Source organism: Hippoglossus hippoglossus, chromosome 6 (genome assembly GCF_009819705.1).
Source record: "Hippoglossus hippoglossus isolate fHipHip1 chromosome 6, fHipHip1.pri, whole genome shotgun sequence".
NCBI lineage: Eukaryota > Metazoa > Chordata > Actinopteri > Pleuronectiformes > Pleuronectidae > Hippoglossus > Hippoglossus hippoglossus.
Window position 1 is genome coordinate 21,136,939 of NC_047156.1, and position 21,083 is coordinate 21,158,021.

Consider the following 21,083-nt stretch of genomic DNA (forward strand, 5'->3'; position numbering starts at 1 on the left):
CACACGCAGAGAGAGAAATTGAGCAGTGGAAGTAGTGCAGAACAGTGTTGTCCTCATTCAAGTGGGAATAAAAACAGCTCCCCTTCAAAACGCTCCTGCCTTGAGCAAAGGTGAAGTAATACGTACTTCCTCTGCCAAACCACTAGCCTCGTCACAGGCATTACGTTTTTCAATTGGTCTTTCAGGTTCAGCGGGTTCAACCACGGCAGCCGTGGTACTAATGTAAGAGAGTAATGGAGAGTAAGTGTGTCCGTATGTCCAGGCTACAAGGAATTTAAAGCTTTACCAAGTAGCTCTCTCCAGTCCCAGGCTCTGTTGTGTCGGATAAAGGTATCGAGCAGCTTCTCAAGCCCAGACACACACTTTACAATACACAGGCCTTTGTACACACAGACTTTTAAATCCAGGGGGGCCGAGGCACTACCTGGAGCCATCTATCAGCCACGGTAGACAGGTCGTCTCCCTCAGGGCCCGGTTAAGAGGAGGGGGGACATCTGGATGGGAACCATCTGGTGAAAGTGGGGAGGTCTTCTCAGCTACTTCTGCAGCAAGCAGGCAAGCCGGCAGGTCTTCTGGCCACACCAACAGAACAAATACAGGCTGTAGTCCGGCCCCTGTGGACCCTCAGTCCCCTGACACGGCACCACACAGCTGGGGTCAGTCTCAAAGCCTGAGCGCACCTTCAGGGGGATTTGACGCAGGGATACATGATCCCAGCTCCCCTATCGACATGTCCAAATCAAGGATGAGCTGCCTTTACTCTTCAAATGACAATAACTTAAACACAAATCAATTACACAATAACACAACATTTTTAGCATAGAAATTATTTTAAGATTATTTCAACATTTACTGAGCATAAGCCAGGAAAGCACTGCAGACCACTCGCCGCTGGCACGTGTCCATCAGCAGCTGCAGGACCTTTCAAAAAATGTCCTTGAACGAGACAAGACCCTAAATCCACTGAATCTGTATGTATCCAAAATTTGGAGATAAATAACGGCGGTTTCCAATGCAGACTATGAGCTTTCTGGAAAATCCCAACGTTTCTTTTCAATTTATGAGTCTGCGTAGAAGTCTGTCCAACTTACATGAGAGTCAAAGATGCTTTTCTTTTCTTCCCCACTCATCCCTCAATGCCAATTTAGTGGTCTTCCTCTATTTATGATGATCCAACAGGAGGTCAAGTATCTTGTGTTTTCTTAGCTTGTACAAGCACATGCAGCCTGATGAGCCGAGGGACGTTCGAACCTTGATGACTTGAAGAGAAACCAGCTGAAGAAGTTTAGATCTTAAAGATGTATTGTGAATATCCTAAAATAACTTAATTTACTTTCATTTCTGTGCTGTGCTTTATAAGATTAACTGTTCACACTGTGACTTCCGTGATCGGGAGTCTTGAAGTCGTTATGAGTTCACACTACATGACTGACTGACGACAGGGGGATCACACAATACACAATCTTTCACCATCACCCGACCGGTCCTCAAACTACATCTAATCTCAAAAACACACAAGTAGGGACATGGTGAATCCATGAAAACGGTGTTAACATGTCCCTCACACACATGGCTATTGCTGTATTTCCCTGATTAAAAAATGCAGTGTAAAATATCAGTGGGGACCTCAATGCTACACGCACCTTCATGCCCTTCACCTGATCCTGCGCTCTGATTGGCTGGAGGAGGCTGGCATTGTCCCTTATAGTTGTCTTATCCAACGTAGCTAAAGTCACATTCTGTTTCTCAGCTGAACATTGCTCTGGTAGTTACAGGTTTCTAGCTCTATTTGTCACCAAATAGCAACAACAACAAAAAACCTACACCCCTATGAAACCACATTTATGACCACTAGATCCAGATTTTAATTTGGATCTGCATGAAATTGAAAACACTCATCCATAACATCCCCTAAATATACTTATTTTTTATTAGTAGTAGTATTCGCACATTATTCCAATAAAATCAACAAAAATGTATTTGTGTTTTCTTTAGTTGTCAAATAGATTCACAGTTCAATCAATCAATCAATCAAATTGTATTTGTATAGCCCATATTCACAAATCACAATTTGTCTCATAGGGCTTTGACATGGTGTGACATCCTCTGCCCTTATCCCTCAACAAGAGTAAGGAAAAACTACTTAAAAACCCTTTTAACAGGGAAAAAAGAACGTAGAAACCTCAGAGAGAGCCACATGTGAGGGATCCCTCTCCCAGGACGGACAGAAGTGCAATGGATGTCAAGTGTAAAGGAGAACATCAAGATAAAGGTTTGTTCTGAGCAGTTCTGAGTTCTCAGCTATGGTATCTGGACTGGTAAGGCCATCCTTCTTTCCTTTATGTCAACAGATTACAGATTGATCTCACCATTATATAGTCAATTTATCATTTAATATACAAAATGTCAAAGAATTATGATCAAGCAAAATATATTAAGACGAGCTCTCAAGTTCGCATGAAATTGCAACACGATTAGAGATGAACATTGACTGATTGACTAATTGGCTGCAGAAAAAGCATCTGAGATCAGATGACTGTACTGACCAGAATACACACAATGGCCACAGGAGCCATATCCTTCCCATCAGCGTGCCAGCTGTCTTCCCGTCTGCACTGTCCCGCTGTACAGTAAGATCTCCTCTGTCACCTGGCTCTAATGGCAGCTCACATTACACACGGCTGCACTTACTGACCATCTGCGGTGCGTTATTAAAGACAAGAAATTATTCTAGTGAGCCGGCTTATAAAGAACTGTCATGATGATACCACCAGCGTGACGTAAGGCTTACGGTCTGTTCTGCTGTATTTCTGAGAAGATGCACACTGTGGTCCAGTGGCTACAAATGCAGCACTGTTGCCAATGGGTCACATGGAAACAGCAGCCGACGAGTCCGTCAAGGTTGTCAATCATGACAATACAGCTGTGTGTGCTCAGTCCCAGTGAGTCAGCTAACTGCCACACACATACACACGCACACGCACGCTACTGTGTCCTTAAAAGAAGAGCCATCGAGTCACAAAGAGTCACTTTCTCCACCACCGCAGTAAAGGTCACGGCCATAAGCTGGCAGTACGTGTACGTATGTATGTGTGTAGATATGTGTGCAAAAGGGTTTAAAATTTACAAAGGTTCAGGATAAAGATGCTCTTTATGACTAAATGCAAGTGGGACTAGGTTGTACGGTTAAAACAGGAAGAAAAGAAAGAAAATATTATTATTGTTGATAATCATGTTCAAGTAAAAACACTAAATATGAGTTTGCTTCAGCTCCTATGTTGTTAGGATTTGTTTCCTTTCTTCGTCTTATGTGCTTTAAACTGAGCAGGTTTGTCGGACAGAACAAGTAACATGAAGACATCAGCTGAGACTCTAGTAAGAATTCTGCACATTTTCACACTTTGTCGATGAAACACTGAATCGATTCAACACAAAAATAACAGAAAGAAAAATGACCTGCACCAGAGAGGTTATTTTATCATCTGCATGCATTGTTTGTTTGTTGTTAGCAGAACACAAACATCTGGACAGATTACCATGAAACGTGGTAGACGGATGCAGATTAGGTTAGGGAAACCCCCCCTGTAACTTTTGGTGCTGATCCAGAACCGATTTTTTACTCACTTACTAACTTTGCGAGATGGGGCGTTTTTGTTTTTTTTTACGTTTTTGTGAATTTCTCAAGGAATATTACAAACAAAAATAATTGTGGATCCACAAAATGATCCAGAGTTTGTGAATCAAAATTAACATTTTTATTAGGGGGGTGATCTTTATTCAGTTACTTTACTGTAACAAATAATCCTTTCAAGTATACAGAATGGATATTTTGTCGTGTTTAGTGTGAGCAGTGTGCAGAACAGTTCTGTGTACATGGTTTATGTATATGATCTTAATACATGATAATGCAATATGGGAATAAAGTAAGTCCTGGCAGAGGTATGTGCTCTTCTCAAGCCTTTACAGTTCATAATTTGAATTATAGCCACTTGTAGCCCTAATAATACAATTTATTTTGGTTGATATAAATCATATTACAGCAAGATTACACCCAAAATACTTCATACTACTATACTATAAACCAGAAATAACTTTTTCAGTCAGGTTTTAATAATAATAATTGGAATTACAAAATTTAGGCAGGAAATATGTTACTAAGATATTAACCAGCCCTAAGTATTAACAGCTTTCCTGCATTTAAACTTCTTCACATGTTTTCGGTAAACTGTTTAAAAAAAGTTTTTTTCCCTTGCAGAGTGTGCTGATAAAAATAGTCTCTTAATCTAATCAGAAATAAAGTGATCTAGTAGCCAGAAGCAGCTGAGCATGTTGGTGCAGCACAGAAAGTAGTGAGACGAAGAGCAGGCCGCATTCAAAATTTATGGAAAATTAAAACAACAAAGTAGAAACGGCAAATCGGAAACAATTAGAGGAAGATTTTGGAGAGATGGCTTCCAGCAGTGGAAAATAATAGCTGAGCATTAATATGGATATCACGTGTTGGGTTATTTGACAGTTTAAGGATGATATTTTGCAAAAAGAACAAGAAAATTAAGTCTAAAGCAAGTGAATCTCTGCTTATGTCAGTGTTACCGAGCTGATTATTTCCTTGTTTGTCATGTTCATGTTCTGCCATGAGCTAGTTGTGCGTATTATCTTGTATTTGTGTACTATTATTTGCTCATGTCTCTTGCAGTGTAGGAGTGAGAGTCGTCCGCACTGGATAAATTAATGACCCCCGCTTGCGGTGCTGTTGACCTTGTGCTCGGCGTTAACCCGATTTGAAGCACAGGGCTGACGGCCACACTGCTCCGTCGGATTCAGCGCACAGGCACGAACAGGAGAGAGGTCCAGAGGTGAAGAAGTGGAAGGAACGAAGAGAATGGCATCACATTTTAGCATCTGCATCCAACTGCATGCTACAAACCATTTTATTTTTACCTCCAAACCTTCAGAAAAAGCGTGTCCTTGGTTTCCCCAAAGAAAAGAGAAGCTTCCTCTGCCTGAATGACTCAGAAAACACACTGCATGCCGACTCAGTTCACATTTAAATGTTGTCAGTCAAACGTGGTGCCCGCAAGACTTAAAATAACTGATTTAAAATATTTATGAAGATTAAAAAAAAAAAAATCACTTGCTTGCAGGTTCCCCTCCCCCTCCATTCATCCAGTTGGCAGTAAGCTTCTTAAGTGAATCCGAAAAGAATGATTTATCTGCGTCTACAGGCAATTTTACAAATGTCCTCAAAATTAAGGTCCAACCACGTCTCCTGCTACTGAGACGTTTCTCATCCTGAGAAGTTTTCACTTTTAATCCACACCTACTTTCTAATGCTGGAAAATGTGTGTGAGTTAAAGTCAAACTCTAGATGACTACAATTCTTTATGTCATTTGTTTGTCTGTGTTTTTAACTAATGTACACAGTCACCAAATTCTTTGTTTTGCACAGCTTTCTTACATTTCTTGTCAAGCATTTTTTAGTTTTAGTTTTTCAAGGTTAGATCCTTTCACATCTCTGAGTTCTCAGCTGTGGTATCTGCATTTAAAAGGTCATATTCTTCCCCCATTTCTGTCAACAGAATAGATTATGGTTACAACTAATGATTATTTCCATTATTGACTGATCTCATGATTATATTCTCAATTTATCGTTTCATAGACAAAATGTCAAAGAATTGTGCCCATCGCCATTTAAGATTCAGATCATAAATCAGTAAAGAGTGAAGTAAAATAAATTAAAACATCACAATGAAAGAGCTGAAGCAAGTAAATGTTTGGCTTTTTACTTTAAAAACTGGAATATCACTCAGTAGAGCGCATACCCCCGCCAAGGCCCAACAATCTCCTTAAATTCAAATCAAGCTGCATCACATTACACACACTCAGATATCAGTTCCCATGGGTATGATTTTATCCATCAAAATCAAAGAGTTAATCACTGGGAGAACAGTTCAAATATTGAAAACCGCCCTATCTCACAATGTTATACAAAAATTCTGGATCCGTCCCATAATGCCTATCCGCACCAAAATAGGAGAATTTCAGTTTTGCAGTTAATTTCAGGAACATCAATAATAGGAGCTTTAAGCAGAATTTCGTGTTTCCATGACCAAATTAACTGAAGTACCACATAATATGTTTTCAATTAATGTAAGCATTGAGGCGCTGGAGATAAGTGTGTTGTCCAAAATCCCAAATTTGGGGTTTATATCTGTACAGATGACATACAACAATGTTTAAAATTCGTAAAGAAAATGCGATATTTGTTAAAAATGTAAAGAATTATACTGCCCAACTATTTATATGAATTTAAATATTCTGACTGCAAATAAAGAAAGAGCACATCCATTTAGAGGACAGATTAGAGTAGATGGAGTCACTTATAGAGATAGTATTTTAAACAGGGAGACAAAAAGGAGCTGGCAGCTTCTAATCACATCGGGGAACCAGCAAATTGACCCATAATTTGAATACTTCTTCCAGTCTGGCATGAATTTGTAATCTATCTAAGCCCCGCTGACCTCATATTTTCAGCCCGACTCTGCCTCAGGGCGAACACTCAACTGCCACAGAGCCTCTGAGCAGCAGCGGCAGCATCTGACCAGAGGGAATGGTTCTGTAATTGGCATTACAACTTGTGAGAGCCAAAGAATTTGACTTGTCCGGCTCTGCAGCCTTGTGCCTTGGCCGGCAGTAAACTTCTTTATACCCCAGAGAGTTTTCATCCCGCAGAAACATGTCAGGCATTCGCAGCAGCCTGTAATACAGCTGGTGTTCTTATGATTCATACGGGGCATTAATGTGGACGTCATGTTCAGCTGTCGGAGAGAGCTGGGAAATAGTATGCAGGAAACCAGTTCATGCGTAAAAATTTGCCATTTTACCGGGGTGTTATCTCTTGTTGTAGTTGTCAGACTAAAAATGAAGATTCCAGGAACTTCAGCAAAGCTTTTTGTACGGACCAAACAAACAAGAAATATCACAGTGATCATTAGTGAGCAGTAGAGGTGCAGTTAATTATCTTTAAATTGAGAGAGTCTGACTCTTTCCCCTTGTTTACAGACTTTATGGCTGGCAACTTTATGTTTACAAATACAGTGTGAGATTTGTAAAATGAGGTCAAAATATCTTGAAACAACTATATGTTGGCAAAATAAGGCAATTTTTTTCCCATCAAATATCTGTTCTTGTGTTGCTCTAATTATGTTTCCTACATCTAGCAAATTATCAACATGAGCACGAGGAACAGACGGCGTCAAACATAGTAGATTGGAGCCAGGAATTGCGTATACTGTTTGGTGTGTTACATCATATCTCCCTTTCACTTATTTGTCTGCACCTTGTTTGTCACACCTTGGTGAGACAGGTGACTGATGGGGAAGTGATAACACAGGACACAGTAACCCCCCCCCCCACACACACACACACACACCACTGTACAGTATATAGTTCCTCAGAGACCAGTGTTCCCCTATCTGTGCTGTTATCAAGAACAAGCCTTTTCAGTTCTCGCAAACCGCTGTCACCTCAGGCATCTGAGTCCTGACAGGTTTTCATTCAGTCACCTCTGTTAAATCATCACCTGCAGAGAAGTGCAACTGTGGCCATGTGACAGTCAGGGTCAACCACAGCTGGGCTGAGGCTACCAGTCATTTTTAACACATATCAATGGTTTCTTATCATGCAACAGATTTCTCACTATATAAAGCAGAAGTACACCGAAGTTTAGGTTTTGTCTGACAATCTTGAATAAAATGAGGTTTTAACTAAGGCCAGAGGCTATTTATTCTTTACGTGACGAAACTGCAAACATAAAAGCAGCTGCACTCGTAGCTTTCTATCCCCAGAACAGCGAGGAGGTCTAAAAGGTGATTCATGTTTTCCAGATGACAAACCATATATTCAACTGTCCGTCCAACAGCCTCATTTCACTGTACAGACCTCCACATGGGACCCACATGGTGTCAACATGCACAGCTGCGTGCTGACATGACATTCCCATACGTCCTGACAGGAAGCTGAACAAAATGGCATCCAGGAAACAACAAAGTGTTTGGTATACGGCTCACAGATTCATCAGGCTGAGGAAAACATTGTGCCCTTGAATCCATCTGACATGGTTTGCCAGACGTGAAATTCCCAATGAATTTCCATAATCCATTATTGATTTATAATCCAGGACGGATTAGGGTGACATTCCATTACTTTTTTCCTCCCCCATCAATGCAGATTTTGGACACCACAGAAATAAATCCCATTTCTAGATCAAATAATATATATAAGAGTCATATGTGGTAAATCCAGGGCTAAATATAGGTTCCCCTGCATGCGGAGGCATTCCAGTTTCAGAGGGACATTTCTATAATCCATTTCATGCCTCGTCTCATAAACTGACATTCCACCGCCAGAGAAATAACCTGCTGACTTCTCCTCAGATTTCATCAGGCTTTTGTCACTTCCTCTCTACAACCAGGGTGTCTAATTCACAACATATGAATTATAGTCAGCTTGGCCTGAGCTTGTTGCAATAACACATGCAGAGACACCATAGTTACTTATATTTGTCAACGAACACAAGAGAAACAGGACAACTATAGGGAGCTACTAAATCCTGAATGGAGGAGTCACTGTGGCTTCAGCACTACAACAAGTCTTCTCCTCGGCCTTTAGAGGGTTACTTTTTGTCAGAAAATAAATGTGGACATACTGTAAATCAGAAACATTAAGTTCCCTTCCTGCCCATCAATTAGGCATTTGTGTTTGCTCTAACTGAGGACAGACTACAAACTATGGACCAGGAACTAAATCAATACACAAGTTTCCCTGGAACAAACTGCAGGTAGTTAACTAGAGAGGCACTCAGAGTGCATACTACTGCAAAGCCCCAGTAGTCTCATTAAATTAAATCAAGCTGAATCAAATTTCACACACTCATAGATATCAAGGCCCGAAACATGATCTTGAATTTTTTTAAGATCCATAAATTATACATTGAATCTGATGGAAAATGTTGACAAATCTTTCAATGTTAAAGAAAGTGATAAAAAACAAGAAACAAATCCTGGTCCCTGATACGATCCTCACCAAATTTGAAAGGGTTCTTCCTTGACCCATATTCAATCCTCCCACCATATTTTCGTGGAAATAGTTTTTGCATTATCTTGCTAACTAACAGACAGACAAGCATATTTCAACAAACAAACGGACAGGGGTAAAAAGATAGTCTCATTGGAGGTAATAAAACGGTTCCTAGGAAGATTCCAACATGGAAAAATGGCTATTAGACTCAAATGGGCTGGTCATAAAGTAATACTGGACAATCAGTTAGAAGTTACTCAAGTAGCAAATGCTACAACAGCAATAAATGGTTCAAAGTCTTCATTTGTATCACTTTAGCTGGTTTTATCCCTCCCCAAGCAACATTCACCAAAGATTTTGAGACAAGCCTCTATCTGAATTTGAGGGATAATGTTTACCAAGCCGTAGATGCTGTGAGTTTCTTACCTCTAACACTGGCCCAGCTCCCAGGATGATCTGCTCCACCCCGCTGGCGAACCCCTTCTGGCTGAGGGCCGTCAGGTGATGAATGAGGAAGTTGGTGCTCTGGGTCTTCCCAGACCCACTTTCACCAGAAATGACAATGCATTGGTTCTTTCTTCGCTGCAGCATTGCATGATATGCCACATCCGCTACAGCGTAAATGTGGGGCTCCAGCTTCCCCAGAGCATGGTTGTCGTACAATTTGACATATTTAGGATTGTAGATTGGCAGGAACTGGAACGGGTTAATCACAATAAGAATACTCCCAATGTAAGTGTAGATCTTCTCCTGGCGGAAACGCGCACGAAGGCTTTCCAAAATGGCGCGCTCAGTTAGCTCTGGGAGAGAGCACAGGTCGGAGGGAGGGTTGCTCCCTGCAGGCTGGGGGAGGAAACCCCTTTCCACCATGTGCCGGCGCTCCTCAGTCACCCTCAGCCACATCTGCAGGCTGCCCCCATAGTGAATAGATCCATCTAGGTTCTTCTCCCGCAGGAGGAAGCGGTAGTCTTCGCCACTGCCCAGACCGCTGCGATTCTCCAGTGCACTTCGTGGCCACAACATCATCCGCTGGACAGGGCAGTCACAGGGGTTCAGGATCCATTCCTCCCCACCAAACTCCTTCACCTCAGCCAACACGTAGCATTTGGTACGCTCCAGGTGCAACCGCTCGATGAGGCACTCGATGGCTTCAGCAGCTGTGGTATTCTTGCGGGCGCTGACGGGGCAATAGATGGTGCCCTCAGCCAGGGTGCCTGGGTAGACGCGCAGGCTGAACTCCTGGTCCTCCAGGCGCCGCCGCATGCTGCCACTAGCGGTGGCCATGGCGTAGCTGCAGCCGCCATCTTGTAAGCTCATGGTGGCACAGCCGATCCCATCAGCAAACCGCTCTCTCGGCCTAGAGGAGTGACTCAGGACATCTCAACTGGAGGAGCACAGAAAGAGAAATGGAGAGAGAGATGGGAAAAAAGGGGGAGACAGAAAGATGGAAAATGGTTAAACATTGAAGCAAAACTACAGAACAACAAGGGTTCAAAGGAGGAATTAGTGGTTTCAAACATCAGCCCATGTCACCACAGCCCTGGGCTTTTCCAGTACATCGAGTTAGAACAGGGTCAGTAGAGTCACAGCGATTTTCATCTGTCCCATGACAGAGCAGGACGACTCAATGGCCTTCCTGTTTCTGATCGTAAAGGGAGCCACTATCACAATCGCCACAATAGAGGAGCATGAGAAGGAGTCAAAGAGGGAGACATGACCTGATAGCTATTTAAAACAATGAGGAACAGTAGCTGCTTCATGAATTTAAAGGCTACCGGCCACAGCTTATCAGCGCCACATACCCTCTGTGTATGTGTGCGTGTGTGCACTCATGTGATAATCCAAGGACTCCAGCAGTGTGCCAAGATTAACAGCTGCCACCTCCCACACAAAAGTAGCTGTAATGAGAGTACAATGGAGTAATTCAGCACTTCCCTGTTGATAGTGGACACAGCACTCCATTTCTGTCTGTCACACACACACACACACAACAAAGCTTCAAATGTGAAGTGGTAAAAAAATGTTTAATATGTTGATGCCTGAGACAGAAATCAAGCTGTCGAAACTGTATCTATTGAATTTTCTCTCTCCAGCTTTTTTACCTGACAAAAACCCCAAACCATGAGTAGTATCAATAACTTTATGATACAAATATATATATATATTGATGAACCCTATTCAAAGTGATATTACAATCATGTCACAAAGCCGTGTGCAATGACAAAGGCATTTTTCACTTAATTTTTATTTTTTATTTTATAGTATTAACAACATAGTACAATAATAACTGTTTTATTGGATTTTTCATTGTTATAAAGATAAGTCCTACATTTTGCAGCAGAAGAAGCTTCCATACAAAAATCTAGTAAACATATTCAAGTTGTTATCTCATTTTAGGATGAATTCCTCAAATAACTTTTCAATGCAAAAATATATATATTTTTTATATTTGATGTCAAAGCTATTTATAAATATATCTAGGGCTGGACAATATGGACATAAAAATGTTCGGTATGTGGTATCAAATTTTCAGTTGATATTGATAAATGATAAATGTCACATTATTATTTCTTTTGGGTTTGAAGACCCATTTTTGTCCCTGAGTGAAGGTTGTGATTTTAAACTCTTCTTTATGGGCAGAGAATGACAATATTATAAATATTATAAATATTAAATTTTACAAATCTGAGGTAGATCAATTCTGTGTTACACCCCCTCACTGTGCCTGCAGAAAGCATAAGCAATAAGATTTAAATGATAATAATCGTTATATATTGAATATATATTTTATATATTGCTATTGATCGGAATTTTACTAAGATAATTATTGATATTGTTTTATTGCCCTGCAACTGTAGCTCGGACGTTTACATGGCTTGTTGTCTGTGTTATGGGAATTGAAGCATTTTCAACTCTATTAGCCACAGCTATGAATACAAAAAAATGTAAAAGACTGATAGTTTTGTTTTGCAGGTGACCAGTCTCCATGAAAATACAAAACGCAAAAACCAGATGATGACCAACTGTGGATTTTGGGCAGAGATGAATCAATATCAGTGTGTATGTGGAAGGCCAGAAGAGGAGAGGATGAAAAGCTAAAGACGCCCAAAATGTAAAACACAGAAGCTTAACTCTATAATAAAGGATAAACTGCCAGTTGCCCTTTCACCTTCTGTTCTAGACTTCTTTTCACTGATATTTCTTTTCTGAGTCAGTGCATCTCATATTTAGCTGTTTTTTTACAGGGCTTCTTTATGTTTCTGTCTCTTTCTTACGGAATATTTATTGCCAACACAGACATAAACAAACGCATCATTACACTTCTACTATTTCCTTTTTACTCCATCAGATCAAATCTATTCCAATATTGTTTGTATGGCTGTTTATGGGGAACTAAAGAGCTAAGGGAGGCAATGGCATTAAGAAAAAAAGATTCTAAAGCAAACACACATCTTCACATGTTGCTCTTAAATCCTGCCTCCCTCTAATTTTCTGTTTGTCTTCAAATGGTACCTCACCGAAGTGCATCTGCTGTATAGACAGAGAAAGAGAGAGAAAGGGAAAGGGAAAGGACGAGGCAGCCAGTTGTCCTTTGAGCGCCCCAGACAGACCCTCCTCTCCCTCCTGCTGTCTGCAGCGATCCTGTCGGCCACATCAGCCTGCAGGAGCACACCACCATCACACAGAGCCAGGGAGAGAGAGAGGGAAGAGACAGCTGGGTGTGTGTAAGAAACAAAGACGGGAACTGTGCCGGATGAAAGACGGAGCAGAGGCAGAGACGGCAGAGTCCACAAACAGACAGAGATGACAGAGAGTACAGAAGATTCCAAAAACTGCTTCCCCCTTCTACTGAAGCAGTCACTGATTGGGAAACTAATGAGCTGTTCAAACGAGTAGAAGGTCAGAGTTTCACGTCTGTTATGTAGAAATGTAAATGCAGCCAGGTTTCATGGTCGATACGTGCTGTCTGGTGGTTTCCTTTCAGGCGTTTGTTGCATGAATGAAAATGAAAAAAAGATTTTATGTATATACACTGCAGAAAATTGTGCAGAATATAGTTACACTATCAGAAAATGAATACAAGGTTCTACTTGGATTGTCTCTGTAGCTGCTGCTCTCGGCTGTCAGTCTACTTCACTGAGTCATTAGGCTGGAGAGTAGTGAATTACAGCAGTAACCGACATGTCCTCGACGTGTCACTGCTCAAACGTTAGCCGCTAGGGGCAGAAGACAAGCTGCAGTGAAGGAGTGACAGATACAGATATCTACAGAATGAATGTGAGAAAAGTAACTCGACACTGAACAGGATACGACCAAAAACAAAGAATAAATGGTACTCAGTAGAGCACATAGCTCCAATAAGGCCCATCAGTTCCCTTTAATTCAATCAAGAAGCACCAAATTTCACACACTAAGACATCAGTTCCATAAATGTGCTTGAATTTTCTCATCAAGATCCACAAATTATTCTCCGAGAAAATTAAAATTAAAAAATAAATAAATAACGTCCATCTCACAATATCAAAGAAAGTGTGATGGCCATACCACGTACTTTTATCAGGTTTCATGAAAATCTGTTCGTTTTTTTGTGTGTAATCTTACTTACAAACCAACTCCTCCTTGGCAGAGGTATAAAAAATAATATACTGGTTGTAATTCTCAATTTAAACCCTAAACCAGGAGGTAGTCAGGATACAGATGGAATTCAAGAGGAGAAATTAAATAAAAAACTCAGTAGAGTTTATACTTCTGCCAAGGATCAACAATACGTCTCTTCCCTTATGAAACCACTTTTAAATTCACTAGATCCAGATCTGTATTTGGATCTGGACCAAATTTCACACACTCATACACTTAACATGCCAGATTTATTTCATCAAGATCTATGAATTATTCTCTGAGAAATTAATTAAAATGTTGAAGAAAAAAAAGCCCTGCCTGGCATGTTAAAGAAAGAGAAAAAATATATATGTTATATCCGTCCCTTGATCTGTCCCTTACGTCTTCCTTGACCTATACCACATCCTACCACCAAGTTTCACTCTGACACGTCCTGTAGTTTTTGCATGATCCTGCTAACTAACAGACAGTTCACAAAACTGCTGCCTTTGACTTTTATAATCAAAAGCTGGTTTTGAATTAGCAGGAAACAATCCAATCCAGTCAATGATACATTATGAATATGTGCCTTTGTTGCCCTCCTTTTATCACTGATTGATCGAGAGCAGCAGCTTTTCTAAGCAGCTCAGGCCTCAAAGGTTACTAGGAAATCTATTCTAGTCAGAAAGTAAAAACAAATCACTCAAGCTGAAAATATCCCCACCTACACTATTAAAATTGTATCTGCATAAAATATAAAAGATGTCACAGTACAAATACAGTGCAGTCTAGTAAATACCATTCAAAAAACCCACAGATGTCACCAAAATAAAAGGATATTGCGGATTACCAGTTTATAGGATAGCATGGCAAGTCAAATCCCTACTTCTGGGAATGAGTTTTTTGTTTTTTTAACCCAAAATGGATATACAGCAACTTTAATTCTTCCTTGGCTGCATTGTTGCCTAGAAAGCTATAAACCTGAGTTTAAATTACACTATTTTAATAAATTCTTCTGAAGAAGAGCAGAAAATCTCTGGACAGCAAATCTCCTGAGTAGTTTGGAGAAAGTGATCGTCTGTGCCTGCTTTCAGAGTTGATAAAACAGCATCAGAGTGAGCATCACGAAGTGCTGACAGGTTGTGTTGAATCCTCCAGGCGATCAGGACTGATGGATCATCCTCAGAGGTCAAAGATCAGAGTGAGGAGCCAAGGTCACATACCAGCTGAGGCTGTAACAAATCACATCAGTTGGAGCTATGACACTGTCCTAATTTTCTTTTCTTTTCTGGGAGATCTGGCATTTCCTTGAACAGCTGCATGAAGTGAAGCCCTTCAGGAAGTAAGTGGGCAGCCATGAGACATGTCGAGCACAATGGATGGAAGTGACCTTAATACTCTATGTTCAGCATTTACTGCAAAACACGATAGAGGTTCAATGATGACGGATGAACCTGAAAAGGGATGTTAGTCAGATACAGTGATGAGGAGAGGAGATGATAGAAGAAGAGAGAGTTAAGAGGAGGTGGTGGTGAAGCGGAGGAGCCTGAACGTCTTCTACTCTCTTGTTTTGACACGGCTGAATGTGAAGCGCTGACATTATGTCGAGATAAACTGATGACGTGGAGAAATGAGCGTGTGTTTTTAAACTGAGAGAGGCTGAAAGAGGAGAGGATGTCTAAATGAGAGTGTTCCCCCGTCATCGGACTGGTGGACAGGTTCAGTGCCAGGTCATGGCCGTTCAGAGCTGTCACTCAGGTGGAGGGGGGGAAACTGCCGATGTTAGAAAACAGAGCTCCTTCTGAATATACGTTCGCTCATGGAGATGCTCTTTAAATCAAGCCGATTAATTTATTTTATCAGCTAATAGTTTAAGCAGGATAATACAAAGGGGAAGAATGGGTGGGTGGCACTGGGCATCTGTATCTACTGTGTACAACAAAATATAAATTTAAGAATATCTTTTTGTAGATAAAATTAATTTATCAAACATATTAAGATCAAGCCTTGACCAGAAGGACAAACTGTCTATTTCCATAGAGCTTTAGTTTGAAACTGCCTTTTCTCCTGTAATAAGATAAAAGTAATCATCCACTAAAGCTTTCGAGAAAACACTTCTCTCCTCCATGACGTCTCCAGTGAGGTTTAATGTGTCCATTAGCTGCTTTATTGGAATATTATTAAGTGCATTCTTCTTTTCTGAGTGTTCAGATAAAAGCATGAAATATAACCAGCATTAGTCTTTATGGACTTTGGACTCAGGCTGATTGTTAATAACAATCCATCAAATACTGGTAAGATGTGTTATCATTTCCACTGAGGTGAAGGTGAAGATTTTTCTTGCATCTAATGTATCTGGTGACTCATCGTGAGTAACAAAAAACTGTTTCCAACTAAATCCACAATGAATTGAGGAATTGAGTTTAGTTCAGAATTGGCCAAGTATTAGTTCAAATGTGGACATTTTGAAATAGGAATAGACAAGAACCTTAAATCTTTAGGATTCATAAGAGAATTTTAAAAGAACTGTTGTTTACAAACTGCTAAATCAAACCAATCAATCAAATTGTATTTGTAAAGCCCATATTCACAAATTACAATTTTCCTCATTCCTACGCAACTGATGCAATTTGGCTTCTGCTGATGAAACAGCTTACTGTGTTTTAGATGTCTTTTAATCTGCTGTGTATAATAACACTGTTCTACCTCATATTTTGTACTTCAATTTGTTCAAGATGTAAGAAGGTAAAATCACACTGTTTAATTCAATGTAATCACAACTGCTACAGAGCCTCTCCTTTGTGTGATGCATCATTACAGCTGCTGCATGCTCTAGATATCATGAAGGTTGCTGACTTTAATTTTCTCATTCATCTTTAAGTAGATTATCATCAACCTGGTTAACCCTACTACAGGCACCTACGTTCATAAAAAACAAAAACAAGGAGTTCACAAGGGCAAATTCAAAAATACCTTCAGTTGTAATGATGGCAATAACCTTAATTTAATTTTCTTTCTTGGCTTAAGACTGTTGCAGCTCCAGATGTTGGTCTTGTTGATGGCCAAGGAACTATCGCTGAACTTTACAAATGCAAGGGAAACACAAAACACAGTTTTAGTCCAATGTTTTGTTCCTGAGGGTTAGAGTGAATGTGGTTTAGTGAACACTTATGAGTTCTCTCCAGGTACTCTGACTTCCTCCCACAGTCCAAAGACATGCAGTTTAGGTTGACTGGAGACTCTGAATCGCCTGTAGATGTGTGACTGTGAATAGTTGTTTGTCTCTGCAATACGCTGGTGCCCTGTCCAGGGTGTACCCCGCCCCTCGGCCAATGTCAGCTGGGATTGGCTAAAGCCCCTGCACAACCCTCAAAGGATAAGCGGTATAGAGGATGGATGGATGGACGGACAGACTCTTAACTGGGCCTTTCTCTTCTATTTACTTGGGTGGAGATGTACTGTATGTTTTTTCATCTTTCACACTACTACTACATCTTTGGCACAGAAATAGAATAAAAGCTGATATTTTACTGCAGCAAACAAACATGCAGTAAATTACTGTGCTTCAAAAAACGAACACGAAGAAGAGTTCAAGGGCTGTTTAAGATCATCTTAAAGTGCAGAGCGGTGCCTGAGACGGGCCCGTGTCCAGGATATTAAAAGCAGATGAGAAGCTCAGCTGGTCGCGCAGGTCTACAGAGTCTGGCTGGTGAACAGCAACACCCCCTCCTCTCCCACAGTCGCTTCTCACCGGTATAAGAGCAATAAACACCAAACCTCAGCATTCCTCAACACGGCTCATACACACACACAAGTTCACTTAACATCAGCACAAGAGTTGTGTTTTCTACTTCTTGTACTTCAATTAAAACCCCGGATCACCCCATTGGTAGCATATGAACTACCTGGTTAAGTTACAGCTTGTTTAATTTAGTTGAAAAAGCTATTATTTCACGATTACAAGCTTATTTTAACATTTTATTATTTTATTTACGCACCAACTGCAGGAAGTTGAGACAGCAATAAACAATAGAAGAAAAAGAAGTGGAAGCTGCTCACAGGATTGCTTGTAGTCTTTGCTTTCAACGATATCAACAGGAGGATGCTGGCAGTAACATAATGATATTACAGTCGCAGCCCAATTAATGAAATTAACGGGTTCATTAGTTTTCTCCAGTTACACAAAAAGACTACGACCCGCCACAGTGACAACATGCCGACGTCATACACAGACCAGGCAACAAACCAATCATGGTCAAGTATATGTACAGCCCGTGAAGGTGATGGCGACAGGATGTACGTATGTCATACAAAATTTGTGTCTGTTTTCTAAATTACAATGCGAAAGCAAAACCAACCTGATCAAATGTAAACAATGTAACAAAGACATAACCTTGGTACCTTTCAGGAAAACGCCCATAAATAATCAAAATAGACACTTGTAAATTCCTGCATTTTCAAAATAAAAAATAACAACAGTAAAGCGGCCCATCTTTAACTTTAACTGAAATCGTTTTCTGGCCTTCTTGGGTTCATGAGACATTTTTGAATATGCTGAATTAATACTAAATATCATTCTTATCTTGCTACAGTTCCTGATTTTCATATTGACATTTTTAGGGGGAGAAATGTATATCTGCTAAAACAAAGTAGTGTCTCACATCATTTGAGGAAAATGTGCATGGAGGATGTACAGTATTAGCAATGTGCCCCGAAGCAAAGTAAACAAGCCCTTTACAACTGCTCCCATTGCACTTCATAAAGGTGTATAATGATTCATGGGGCGGTGGTAGCAACACGACTTCACACAACAACTGACCAGATGTGCAGAGGTGAGAAGGTAAACAAAATTCAAATCTATAATACTGCAAAATAACAATGTAAGTGACCTGGATGTACGGTATGTCCAGTTCTTTGAATCTCTGCATGTAGCTCATAATATGTGCCACAAAGTAAATGACAACATGTCAAAATTATGTGGGCTGATCATTAACATCAAATGGGTGTAATGTTATGGAGGTGATATCGACAGCTAACTTCAGAGGTCAACCCCAATCAAGCCCTGTACTGTGAGTACCTACAGCACGAGTCACGTTAACCCCTTCAATCAAATATAAATCCACCTACAGACGAGGTGTTGGTTTAAGACCGAGCTGCTACTGCAGCATTTACTATACAGGGCTCAAATTACACTGTGACGTCCATGTGGGGAGAGCAAGAGAGAGAATGAAAGGATAAAGAAAACTGACGACTTACTGGGAAATTTAGGCCTGTTCACTGTTTCCTAACTAATTTCTTTCACAGTTCACTTATCATTGCCTGGAAAAATCCCTTTTGGAGTGTTGATAAGATGAGAGAGAGAGAGGCTGCTGAAACAAACGTGCTCCTGCCAGTTGTCGAGAATCACTGAAATGAAACCATATTAACGAGCAATAATTACACACAAGAACGCAAAAAACAACACACAAAAGCAGCTCATAAGCCATAAGACATAGAAAACACCCGGGATGTGTCCTGATCAATAAACAGCAGATAAAGTCAGTCCCAGATTTTAATTAGAACTACTAGGTTTCTTTTATTATTCACAGTAGCATTAAAGATGTCAATGGTTATTTATCAGGTCTCTATGGAGGATTTAACACACACAGGTTAACTTTGTGTGTGAATGTGACGCAGAGTGTATACAGAAAATGTGTTCAGGAAACTTTCCCTGGAAACTTAACGGTTAAAATAAAAAAAGTAAATGAAAAATGAATGCTGTGTGTGTGTTTGCGTGTGTGTGTGTGTGTTTGCGTGTGTGTGTGTGTGTCTGTGTGAATTCCTGAATTCCAGCGGGCCAGCAGAGCTCACAGGAACTGAGCCCACACAGACACAAACATCTGCCAGAAAATCTGTCAGAAAAACCTGCGTGCACACAGAGACAGAGTGCCGAGTCATTCAGTGCAGCTCTCTGAAGCACGTGTGTGAAAACGAAAAGGAAAAAATGCACGCTCCAAAAAACCACTCAGGGCGGTCAGGTTTTTTTTTTTTTTTTTCATCATGCTCTGGAACTTAGCTTGGACCAGACACTGCAACACAACGAAACAGGAAGTAGTTGAAATGATATGAAGGCCTCATGTCACATCTCTCCATCATTGCAGTGCTGCTTGTAATGAAAGGAATGAAAACAAGCAGAAGAAGAGAAAAGAGAGAGGAGAGGATGAAATGTCAATACAATGTGTGTGTCTGTGTGTCTGTGTGTGTGTGTCTGTGTGTGTGTGTGTGTGTGTGTGTGTGTGTGTGTGTGTGTGTGTGTGTGTGTGTACCAGAGGGAGAGCAGTACATGTTGAGATGATGTCATCCCCCAAATGGAGAAGGTTACAGAGAATGGAGATGTGGTTCTGCGTCATGTCTTTAACTCACCACACAGACACACTAATAGAGCATCACTGTCACAGCTGGGAGCTGTATTGATTGAATACCCCCTCCTCACTACAGTCAGACATAATTTGAGTATCTGTTGCCATGGTTACAGACTGACTGAAGTAGATTTGAGCCATATATCTCATATCCTCTTAAAGTGATATTATTGTGTTTTTCTTTCAATATCTTCACTCAGGTAACTTAAGTACATTTTTTGGGGATTTGTTTTGTACTTAAGTACAAAACAAAATATTGATATGAACGGTCGGACTGAACAAACCAAATGAGCTGAAGAGACTGAAAAGAAGGGGAACAGACTAGGGTGCTAGTTGCGACTTGAGCGACACTTTCTCCAAATTAGCTGCTGTGTTTTTATAAAGAAAAACATTTATTCAACAATTAATTCATTAGTTGACTGGCAACTATTTTTGTATAATAATAATGTAATCTGCATGGTTTTGTGATTTACTGTGATTCTGTTGATGATAAAATGTTATTTGGAGCAGAAGTTTACAAGATCTTTCAAATCATATAAAATGGTTGTATCTGGTCAGTGATATTTTAAATATATATACTGCTAATGTATTTATTCATAAATAATTTTATAAGCATTTTTAAAATATATCAATATAAGCCAGACTAATGGCTCATATTAACTCATACTAATGGCTGAGTTTTATCTGGCTCTATGCTCGTTCTTTCTCAGGATGCAGCTAACAAACCCCCAGGAGAAACACATTTACTCTATAAGTGATGAGCAGCGAGTCATTATTGATCCAAGCCTGTGCGCAGAGAGGAAATGTCGACCCCCCCCCCCTGCAGGGTGGTGGGGTATGTCCTGCAGGCCTTTTAACTGATGTTTAGTTTGACCGACAGATACTGCGTCTGGGTGGTTTGCCAGACCAATGATCTGATTGATGAGTTAAGGATAATGACTTTTTATTTATTAGAAAAAGTTATATTAATTAAAAAAAATGTTGCAGCACCAGGCATAAAGTGTCTTG

The 21,083-nt window shown here is 40.3% G+C and overlaps 1 protein-coding gene across 12 annotated transcripts in view; it reads right to left on the reverse strand.

The window, feature by feature from the left end:
* The window catches only part of LOC117763641 (unconventional myosin-IXAa-like), a 147,408-nt gene that overhangs the window by 99,759 nt on the left and 26,566 nt on the right, over positions 1-21,083 (reverse strand). For all 12 annotated transcript variants that reach the window (XM_034588916.1, XM_034588921.1, XM_034588926.1 and 9 more), the window contains exon 2: positions 9,505-10,462. In XM_034588916.1, the coding sequence (XP_034444807.1) occupies positions 9,505-10,395 (891 nt within the window). In that variant the 5' untranslated portion in view covers positions 10,396-10,462. The remainder of the gene's footprint in view (positions 1-9,504; positions 10,463-21,083) is intronic.